The 11,531-nt window shown below is 36.5% G+C and overlaps 1 protein-coding gene across 1 annotated transcript in view; it reads left to right on the top strand.

Moving 5' to 3' along the window:
• The first annotated feature begins 733 nt into the window (after nt 1-733).
• BRMS1L (BRMS1 like transcriptional repressor) overlaps nt 734-11,531 on the top strand; it is an 18,346-nt gene continuing 7,548 nt past the window's right edge. Inside the window, exons 1-5 of the mRNA XM_009646685.2 lie at nt 734-823; nt 3,879-4,006; nt 6,736-6,815; nt 9,473-9,569; nt 9,973-10,056. Of these exons, the coding sequence (XP_009644980.1) occupies nt 735-823; nt 3,879-4,006; nt 6,736-6,815; nt 9,473-9,569; nt 9,973-10,056 (478 nt within the window). The 5' untranslated portion in view covers nt 734. The remainder of the gene's footprint in view (nt 824-3,878; nt 4,007-6,735; nt 6,816-9,472; nt 9,570-9,972; nt 10,057-11,531) is intronic.

Raw genomic sequence — 11,531 nt, 5'->3', positions numbered from 1 at the left:
TGAAAGAGCTTAACGTTAATTACTCTTGCTGCATAAAAGCATATAAAATCAAGTTTCTGCAAAATTCCAGACTTTGCAGGTTAAGAAATGTTTCATTAGAAATGCAGTCATTTTAAATGGTCATTAAGATGAACTACAGATGTTTCTACATTAATATTTCAGCTTCAAAGAACTTTCCCAGTTGAACAGGATGAAACCTGTTTTCAAAACCAAGTGTTACCTTTTTTTAATGGATATTAATAAAATAAAACCTTGAATTTTATATGACAGATGTAACATTGAACTGTGCTTGCTTTCCAGGGATTGCTTTTGCTCATATTAACTCAGGATACGTGTGAATTTTCAGTGGTGGCTAATAACTCTTCATGCTTAATGCTGCCTTTCGCCTGGTGTGATATACATTGTTTAGTTTTTCTGTTTCACACATTCTTAGGTACATTGTGTTATCAGTCATGAAATTCAACCTCTTGAAGTCTTACAGTGATGTTGTTTCCTGATTTGAGGAAGAAAAATTGATGTATGTGCGATTTCTTCTAGAATTAGATCTAAGTTTTTACTTTGTAGTTTATATGGCAAGTGATTTCTCATTCTGCTATAAGATAATAACATAGTGGATAATCTATTCATGGCTAAAATTCAGGCTTGCTTCAAATTCACTAGAAACAAAATAACCAGTTTGTTTTGTTATACATTACATTGTTCAAAATAAATTACCTTTTTTTTTATTCTTAGAAATGGATGATGAGGACTGTGAAAGAAGAAGAATGGAGTGTTTAGATGAAATGTCCAATCTTGAAAAGCAATTTACAGACCTTAAGGATCAGTAAGTATTTTAATGTTTTAAGTGCCTCATTTGAGGATCCATTCCATAAGAATATTGTGTGCAGCTCGTGTTTCTTGTCTTTCATGGATGTGGATGCTACTTTTGGAGAAGAATAAGGCAGTTGCTCCAGAATACTTTTTTTTTTTTTTCCTGGTTTGTTGTAATAATGGTTTGTAAGTGTTGCTGTGAAGGGCTGGTGTGGGTCTATTGCATCAAAATCCTTAGCAGAACCAAGGAATTGTGATTTTAGGGAAATTTGTGATTTTATTTATTTACTCAAGATCTTTCTTATCCTTTTATGTATGTGGGGCAGACCCAAGCACTGTCTTTGCTAGGTAAGAAATGAGGGGTTTTTTGCAGGGTATCACAGCAGTTTTTGTTGTTGGTACCGATGAAAGTTTCTTGTGGTTATTGCAAACCAGATACCAATACTAATAAATACTGTTAGTGCTCTGTCTGTAGTTTTCCATAATACCTACATCAGTAGTAAAGACGTAGTAAGCAGAAGAGACGAAATGAATAGCCACAGTTATTCAAAAGTGAATCTCATTTTTATTAGAGTCAGTCTTTGTATGTATGTTTTGTATGTATTTTAAGTTGGCTTTTTTTTACACGTGTCCAGACAAGCTAGATGCATCTGTTCCAATTTAAATTGGTGGTAATTTGGCAACTAACTTAATCAGGTACAAGTGAAACTTTGAGGAGACCTTGTCTATTCTTGGGTAAATATTTTAATTGAAAATCTAGTCAGTTATCATTACATTTCAGATGTGTGTTTATGTTGGGAGATAGTTCTTTCTACTACAGAACTGAGACCTACAACTTGCTTTGCCTAACAGGACACTGTGAGGTCTGTCTAATAGGGACTGGGAAGAATTGCCCAACAAGCAATTTCTTGCTGCAGTGCCTAGAGAAGACTGTTTGTCCTGCTGTTCTTCTTTGGGCTGAGCATGGAGCAACCTGGGAAATGGAGCCAACTGATGAGTATTGGAGCCAGTCAGTACTGACTGGTTTGGCATTTGGAAAACTGTCAGCTTTTGTGTTCAGTACTACTCTTCCATCTGTTGGACAGCTTGGATGACTGAAAACAGCTTGCGGAAACAAACCTTTAAGGAGTCAGTATGAAGGAAGGTGGTCTTGGGAGGAAGGAAACAAGTTAGGGTTAGGGATTGCGAATGGTGTTTGGGAGGTGGTAAGCCTGTGGTATATGAGGAGGAAGGCATTTTTTAGACACTGGGTGGTTAAGAGATTGGGGTGTTTGTAGCAGCTGGAAGAACTGATGGTGGCAATATTGGGAATGGAGCATTAGAATGATGGAAGAAGGATTATAGGGAAGAGCAGCTGTGAGTAGGGAGGTGATAAAGTTGGGAAAGAAGAAAAAGATGCATAAATAATGTCATGTTTAGTCACAGCCAGTAGCAGAGATGATGAAGTAATTGTGTCTGCCTCCTCTTCCTTTTCAGGGATACTGAATTTGGATGTTGTGAGATAAGTAGGATTTACAGGTTGACAGCAGTTATCCATTTTAGGCAAATCACTGTTTGAAAGAACTGGATAACCAGTTTTAGTCCATTAGCTGCTGCATGGTAGCAAGTGCTGGCAGCACCCAGTCCATAACTGCTTGCTCTGATGTAGCTGGAACTTGGTGCGGTGTAATCTAATGTTAGTGACCCACCCAGTCATGTGTGCTGTGCACCCGTGCTTATGTTCTAGGTAATAATTCTGCTGGAACTTTAGATTAGCCATCGTGTGCATAGCATGCTCACTGAGGATTGAGCCCAGCAAACTGGGTTTTGATCAGCGGCAGGCTATGTCAGTTGACCGCCAGACAGATTGCGTGTATCATACTCTTAACAGTTTGCAGGTAAGAAGGGAAGCGATCACTGGCAATTGCTAGGTCAGGTACACATGCTTGAGCTATGGAGTTGTCATCAAAGTAAAATGATGAGCAGGCTGGTGGCAGATGAAGAGCAAGTATTTCTCAAGGAGGTATCAGTTTACATGAAATTTCTCCTGTCTAATTTGTTACTTAACCTACACACTTTAAACAAGTAAAAAAGCAGTATCCCTGTCCCAAAGACATCTGTTATACCTGTGCAAACAGATATAACAAAGATATGTTTACCTGTGTAAACAGATAACATCTGCTGTGTTCTTAACGCATACAACAGAGTTTGTACATGTTTGCCTTAATTCTACAGCTCTTGATTGTGGGGTGCAAGGTAAAAATGAGAACAGGAAAAGCTGCTTATATTGATGGTTCTACCATTGAACACTATATTTAAATTATCAGTTGCAAAGAGTGGAGCTTTTTTGTGATTGAAATACTCGTAATGGATACTACATCAAGTTCTTCAAAATTCAACCAGGTTGCTTCGTTGTCTGCTAGTAAATACCAGCTTTTATAGAAAGAATTCATTTTAGGTAAAATAAAAATATTTTAAATACACTCACTTTTGTCAGGAATGGAAGATGTCAGTTACAAATTATCCTGTGATATTTGTGATAGTATGTAATATGTGGATTTTCACAGGAGACGAAATGATAGTCGCTTCAATAAGAGCCTGCCTCTCTTTTTCCTTGGTTTATGGTAGGGTGGGAGCAGATACGTGAACATGAAAGCAAATGAGCCTTTCTGTCCACAAAATGTCTATCTTTCCTGTGGTGTAAGCCATATTGTTTTTATGTATTGTAGTACCCTTTCCTGTCCTTTTCCGTGTTGATTCACCTCCTACTCCATCTTAACCCCGTTAACAGCCATGTGATTTTTTTTTTTCCTTCTTCCTTAGAGATGGAGATATATTTCATTTTATGTTTACTCTCTACACTTCTGATTATCTGCATATGTTTTCCAGAAAGGCTTAATAGACATGAGGAATATTGTTCAAAAAGAAAATATTTATTGGAAAATTGAAATGGTAACAAATCTTAACTTTGCTTCAGTGGGTGTTCCATAACATTAACAAAGAGATGCAGGATAGTTCTTTTGAAAATATTTCTTCTAACTTTTGTTTGTTTGAAATAAAATAATTTTTTTAATTTCTATTATTTTAAGACTTTACAAAGAAAGATTAAGCCAAGTGGATGCAAAACTACAAGAGGTCATAGCTGGAAAAGCACCTGAATATTTAGAACCATTGGCTGCTTTACAAGAAAATATGCAAATCCGAACCAAGGTGGCAGGTAGGCATATAAAGAGTATTGCTGTTTCAACAGTATGAATTTGCTATGCATTTTAAGGTCAATCTTGTTTTTTTCTTTAGAATTGTTAAAGGAGTGTGGTTTAAAGTTAGAAATACTGTGGCATACGTTTAAATGTGAAATATTTTTCAAGTCAAAATGAACAGGTTGCTTACCTCTTTGCGCAGTTTGCCTGATAACATCACACTAAAAATAAGGCTTTTATAAGTTTCATTTAACGGCTGTCTATTTTTGTGTAGTATGCACAAAATTACTGAATTAAAAACAGTAATCATTTTTATTAGTCAGAAGATTTGGGATCAAGTCTGCACACACTGTTGAAGAGATATGTAGGTGCTATCCCATGAAGTGCTTGCCAGATCATCTTAGATGATCATGTTTTTCCTGCTCTTCTAGTCTGTGTCTCTTCTACTCCACTGCTCCCATCCTCCTGTTCCATCTGGGGAAGGAGAAAGCTTATCCTTAGCAGCTTTTATCTAAGCTGCATTTTAATTATTAAAACTAATGTTTAGATAGGCTTTTATGCTCATAGAAGAATTCTTGTCTTCTGGGATACAATCATATAGTCATATGGAACGGTGATATTATAGGAAGGCAAAGTTCCATACTTCCCTAATGTAAATTCTTTTCATGTTATAGCTCGACTCCTTTAGGAGTAATTCAGCTGTCTAAGGGTTACCTAACACCGACTGTCAGAGAGCCAAAGGGCAGACAGTTTTGATCTCTCTAGACAGAGAAGCTATGCCAGTGTCTTTTCTAAGAAATTCAGCAGAAACACAGTGCAGGCAAACTGGAAGATGGCAAGCCTGCTTTACACTATTCTTAATACTAGAGCTACTTCAGTGCTACTCAGTATATCTTCATTGGTACTTCTGACTTCAAACTATGAAGAGAATTTGATATATTTTGGTCTATTGCATTTGTCTCCCTCCTGGTCTTCTCCATAATGCCCTTCCTCAGCTGGTAACCCAGAATTTTTGAGTTTTAAGACCTTAACCCAAATTTACTTGACTAGTCCTAAGTAGCCCACTTGGACTTCACATAAGGTTTGCAGGTAAACTGGCAGAAGGTTTGATACAAAAGCAACCTTAATCCAGGCATTTGATTTTCAGTTTTAAATGTGGCTGGCTGGTCAGTGCTATCATGTAGGTGGGTATGGATAGGCAGAATATTACAGATACCCCTGATTTTCTTCAGCAGCACTGAAGATCCATGTTCCAATGTAAAAAGACCCTAGGGTAAAAACTACAAAGTTTCCGTGAAGTTGAGACTGGAAATCAGGATTGGTTTGTTTTGTTGTTTTTGTTTTTTTTTTTTTTCTTTTGTCCTCAACTAAATGAGATTGACAAAATTATTCCAGGGAAAGCAAGAAACTGCAGGACATGCTTATTTGCTCTTACTGTTTGAGAGCCTTGACAGAAGTGGGTCGTAGCAGGACTTGAGCTCCAGCAGGTAACCCCTAAGGACCTACTTCTGCCTGAGTGAGGGGAGGAAGGGGTGAAAAACAAAATAAGCTAAACTATGGGTCTAATTGCATTTGTGGTAGAAAATAAACCTGTGTTCTCTAAGGCACTGAGCACTATTCACACAAAATGTGGATCTTGACCATTTCAGCAAATTGGGAATACAACTGTTTCTTCTAGAAGTATTCATACCTATACTGCATGATTTCAGGCAAATAAGCAGTGATTATAATTTGGTAGACCTAGATATGCCAGCCATCCATAAATATTTAAAAAAAAAAAAAAGCCAGCATTGCATACTGACGTAAGGAAAGAACATTGTGAATTCTAGATCAAAAGTGACTTCACAGCAGAAAGATGATTGACACAATGCTTTGTGGTTTGTTTTTCAGAGGAATTGCTGGTAATGGTATTGTTCCTCTTGTACTGTATTCATTTATAGTCAACTGAATTCGAAGGGAGGTTGTTTTGGGGAGTTCTTCAGTTGTGAGACAGTACCAGTGTGTGTGCACAAACTTAACCCCTCAAGATGGTAATCTTGAACAATTTAAGTATTTTGTGTTGAATGCACTGAATGTATTAAATCAAATTCTATCTATACTTGCCAGATACTACATTTCAGATACCTTTCAGATGTTTTCAGCTGTCTGTTAAGTAGACACACTTTCAGAAATGTGTAAGAAATGCTCCTAATATTCAGAAGCAGTATCCTTTGTATTGCAAGGTGCCTGTTACTAAGAATGGAACAGAGTGTTGTCAGTTGATGTGATTTATTAAGGTCATGCATTATAAAGTAAGCCTTATTCCAAATATTAATTTGTAAAAGCTTGTTCTTTTGTTCTGTTTCCTAGCTATTTAAAAACCCCAAAACATTATTTAAAACTCTGATTAGAAAATAGAAGAGGCCATTTAGTATTTCATGGATTTGAAAACTGAGGATATCCAGGATCATTTGTTCAGAAATACGAAATAAATCTGTGTTGTAAAGTTAGCATGGCTACTGGTGTAATTTGTTGACTGATAGGAGAAAAAGTTAAAATAGCATTTATTTTTCCTCAGATCTTCAGAATTAAGGGATTGCTTGTTCTTATTTTTACTCTGTAAAGCAGCTGGCCACTGTAAGTGCCTAATATATCTCTATTTTCCAGTATATGCGTGTTTTGGGACTTGCAGGCAGTCTTAAAAGGGAGTTCTGAAATCAGGTATTAGCTAAAGAAAGTAATATTGCGGCAATTTCTCTGATTACAGGTATCTATAGAGAGCTTTGTCTGGAATCTGTGAAGAACAAGTATGAATGTGAAATTCAAGCCTCTCGACAGCACTGTGAGGTTGTGCCAACTATATTACGTTGATAGCTTATCTAACTTTACCGTCTGTCATGCTTTCCAAGTTCAGTGCATGTTTTTGTTATTGCTGTTATTTGCTATTTGAATGCAATTGCCTTGTTATATTTAAGCCCATATAAGAGGTTATTCAAAGCATATAAAATTAGCTTTATTACTTCGGCTTTGCATGTATAGTTAAGGTTTCTTATTTTTCATTAGCAGGTTCTTACTAATAGATTCCCACATGATTTTTTTAAGCTTTGTTATGAAAAGATTGAAGTAACTAAAGTATGAAGTAACTAAAATATCTGATCTAGTTTTAGAAAAAAGCACCTTACATTTTAATAACAACAATAATAATAATACTAATGTCTTTCTAAGATGCCTTGGCCAGCTAGTGATAGAGTTGTCATTTCAAAAGCAGTTACAGGAAAAATATATTTCTCTCCTTGAACCTAAACATTCCTGTTTAAGCATCTAAATACTGGATACTGTAGTACAAATACTCAAGTAGATGTATGTCCAGTGCTGTAACATAGCTTGCTTGTATCCTGAGATTTGCATCATAGTACTCCTCAGCCCACCCTGCCCCTTACAGTTGCTTAAAGGTGTCATCTTCTGAGTGGTTCAGCATATTCCTAAAGTCTACAGCTTCTACTATACCAATAAAACAAGAATGTGCATGTGTACTTTTAAAAAAATTTCCATTTTCTTGATGCCTTGGGAAAGAGCAAGGTGTAATGAAGGACTACTCATCACTGACTGTCTTCACTCCTGTGAATATGCCCGAGGTTGGACAGAAACCTGTAAGACTTGCAGGGCTTCTCATCTGTGATTGAATGATTTGCTTTGGCTATGTATTACTCCTCTCTAAGGTGGTCCTTGTCCCTTGTTTTGCTATTATGTTTCTACTGTGAAACCTTCAGAATTCAAATATACACCATCCAATAGGAGTCTCTTGGGGGTAAAAGCTTAAGCTCTTTAAAGTCAGCAGTGCTGCTTGTAGAATCACTGTTCCACTGGAATATAACCATGCAGCAAGAATGCCTCTGATGCCTGTAACAGCTTTTCACACCTTATTTGTCACCAAGTGCTTGAAGCAAAACAGATGTCTAAACACAAACACTATTTTATTTTAAAATGGCATTAACACTCATTTGGCATTTCAGGTGTATGTAAGAGGATTCTGCCTTTTCAATGCCACTGGGAAATTTTTTTTATAATTAAGAGATAAAAATATATGAAAAGAGGTCTTTGGAATTTAAATACTTTGTAGCTTGAAGGGAATGGTAAACACGACAGCCATTTAGTAGAACAGGGTTCTTTGTTTTTGTCTATTCCTCAGCTGTTTTGCTCCACTCCAGCACACTAGCTGTATGTAAAGGTAAGTTTCTATTTGTATGCTGGGCCATGGGCAGGAGCAGTTGAGGTGCAGACACCTGCTGACTTGGCTGTAGGGACTGCAGCTTCTGGAGGAGGTGGTAGCAAATAACTAGACCCAGTGATTTGTGCTGCTTAAGCTGGTTTGTTTTTTTTTTCAGTAAGTCCAAGCGCTCTGTTTTCCAGAGTTGTTAAAGATGTTGCTCAGTGAAAATGAACTTTAAAATGCAACTATCAGCTGTATTTCCTACTTGTGTTTTAGGAAATGTGCAAGCTTATGAAAGAACAGTAAATTTATTTCCTTGAGGTTTGAAACTCAGCTTAGTTCCAAGTTACTGGTTTAGAGAGTTTAGTGGTTTTTGGTGCTGCTTTTAAGAGGGTAACCAATCTATATAGATACTGTGTAATTTTGGTAGCAGTCCTGTGTGGTGGACTATAATTGAGAGCAGTTTACTACGAAGTTGATTTTCTTGTTCTAAAACACTTAGAGATGGAAGAGGGTGTTGACTGCACAAAATGCTGTAGACAGTTCACATCAGATTGTGTTTTGGTTTGTCTTTCTATACAGCTGACATTGAAGGCATTATGTTAATCTGTTTGGGTCAGAAATTGCCTTTTTAAAAGGACAAACTAGCTAGCTTTTCTAAAGCGGTGCTTTAAAAGCGTTTCTCACAGCTTTAAGGTAGACAGCTTTGCTTTCACAACAATCTAGATTATAATATGTGCTCAAAAATTCTTTCTTCTGTGGGAAGGTATTTTTCAGATTGATGAAAATAGATAATTATAAATACTGTGGTAACAGATGATAACTATAAATAACTGCAGGTTTATTAATATTGGAGGCAGCTTAATAAAAAGCTTTCCATGAAAACACTAGCTTTTCTGATTTGTAATGAAAGATGGCATAGAGGTCACCACTTTACAGTTAATCGTTGTGAATATATCTTTGCTATCCAAAAGGAAAATACTGTATGTGTGTCAAAATAAAAACAGTTATTCTGGAGATCTAGCTGCATGCTTTTATATACTTAATTATTCTTGGTACTGGTATTTGATAACTATATTGACACTTACACCAAATGAATGAGCTGTTTTAAGGAGCTAGGATTTCCTGCTAAGAAAGTGGATAGAGGGAAATGTCATATGCTTTATGGCGTCTGATAAATTTTCACCTAAAGCTACTCTTACCTTCATTCTGATAAGGCTTTGAATTGTTGTCATATATATTTAGATGATAGAACTTAGTTGTGTAAAAATGTGTAATTTCTTGCTTTTTTTAGAGTGAAAAGCTTCTGTTGTATGATACTGTACAAAGTGAACTGGAAGAGAAGATTAGAAGACTTGAAGAAGACAGGCATAGCATTGACATTACTTCAGGTGGATGGAATTTCAAAGTTGCTGGGTTTTCTTTGTGTTGCTTTTTTTGGTGTGGTGTTTTTGTTTTTGTTTTCCATCTTCTAGTAGCTACTGATTAGTTGATTGTACACATAATATGTCTGGTGAGTTTCAGGTTGTCCAGTAGAATGTTACTCAGCTGTAGACTTTGGGCAGGGGAATGAATTTAAGTGTAAAACAAACTTTGGTCTAGTAATTGTCAGCAGCCCTTGTTTTGAGGGTATTAGTCTATGACTACATAATCATGTAACACCTTCATTCTGTTCAGAAACAGCATCTCACCAGAAAATGTCTTTTTCATTTTTGGACAATGTTTTCTGCTGTAAAAAGAGCTAAACATGTAAATGTTTCTGATTCATAGCATGTTCTTACTGTGTCTTTTCAGAATTATGGAATGATGAGCTACAGTCCAGGAAGAAAAGGAAGGATCCATTTAGTCCAGACAAGAAGAAACCCGTTGTTGTATCAGATATCCTTTTACTGAAATCATTGTTCTTTCTAGTAGTTACTGTTTTATATCTAGTCTTATTACATGTCATTAATAACAAGTTGAAGTGATAATGCTTTCTCAAAATCAATTCTTGCATGGCAGATGTTATTCTAATTCAGATTAGAGAAACCATGGTGACGCTTCCCATTATGAAAATTGAAATTAAGATTCTTTTATCTAGTTTCATAGACTATTTCTAAAAGTTGATTTTTCTAACTCTTAAAAAAAATAGAGCTACAAGGCAAAAGCAGAAAAGAGTTAGACATTATGTTTGCAAAGTATAACTTCACTCGTGTAACTTCTCCTGTATAGCTTTGCTTCTCATACTGGGACATCTTTACCTCAATTTACAGTTCCGTAGACTTTAGAACTCTCTTTGATTAAAAGGTTAAAATTCCAAGAACTGAGACAGTTGCCAGGGTTGTTTGTGGGTTTGAGGTTCCTGTAGAGAGAGTGTAGTATTTAAGAATTTTGCATTGATGGCTTCTTCATAGCTGTTGACAAGCATGCAGTGCAGCTGAAACTTTTTAAGGTATAACACCTAAGAGATGGTATCATCCTTCTCCAGAGAAAGAAGGAGATGCCTTTGCAAATCGAGTGTTCTCCCTACTCCTACCCCCAGTCAATCGTTTTTATAGGATAATGTGATGGCTTAGAAGTTGCCAGGATCATGGAGACTATCTGAGAGACCAATTTCTAAGTATTGACATTAAATGGTTAAAGGCCGGTTTTTTTGGTTTTTTTTTTTATTGCTAAGCTTCTGCAAAAATTCCTGCTATGTTCACAAGGTTTTGTAACATTAGGAGAAGGTGGGAAGGAAGAAGTTTCTGAAAAAACTGTCATCGTTGGGACACCCTCCTTCAGGATGGTTGATTCACTGGCACATATCCCAGATGGGTGATTTGTCCTAATAATGACTGTTCTTCCATTAGGATGTGTCTTAAATTCAGTTTAGTAGAGATGTTTTTTAACTAGTGCTTGAAAGCCAGGTGGTATTCATCAATGCAGCTACAAGTGGCTTCATTAGTTCCTTAACTCCTTTTAGCAAGTTCAGTGCCAGGTTGTGTGAAAGTGTATTTTCTTTAGCTCTCAGTCATCTTTGCCTTCAGGATGTCCACATAAATAGCAACAGATTCTGCGAATTATGAGCTACCTTGCCATTTTAGAATACATTACAAACAGAAAATACTAACATACTATTAGGTCTAAAATCCCAGCAATTTCAGGCAATTCATAAAGCTGAAAATCCTTTCAGTTGTGAAGTAAATTAATTTGCTCTCTTTGCTTATAATATTAAAATACTTGTGAACTTGTCAGTTTGTACATATCATAGAATCATAGAATGTTTAGGGTTGGAAGGGACCACTAGTGGTCATCTAGTCCAATCCCCCTGCAGTGAGCAGGGACACCACTAACTAGATCAGGTTGCTCAGAGCCCCATCCAGCCTGGCCTT

This window comes from Egretta garzetta, unplaced genomic scaffold (assembly GCF_000687185.1).
Source record: "Egretta garzetta isolate BGI_Z169 unplaced genomic scaffold, ASM68718v1 scaffold79, whole genome shotgun sequence".
NCBI classification, from domain to species: Eukaryota; Metazoa; Chordata; class Aves; order Pelecaniformes; family Ardeidae; genus Egretta; species Egretta garzetta.
This window is presented reverse-complemented; position numbering and strand designations above follow the sequence as displayed.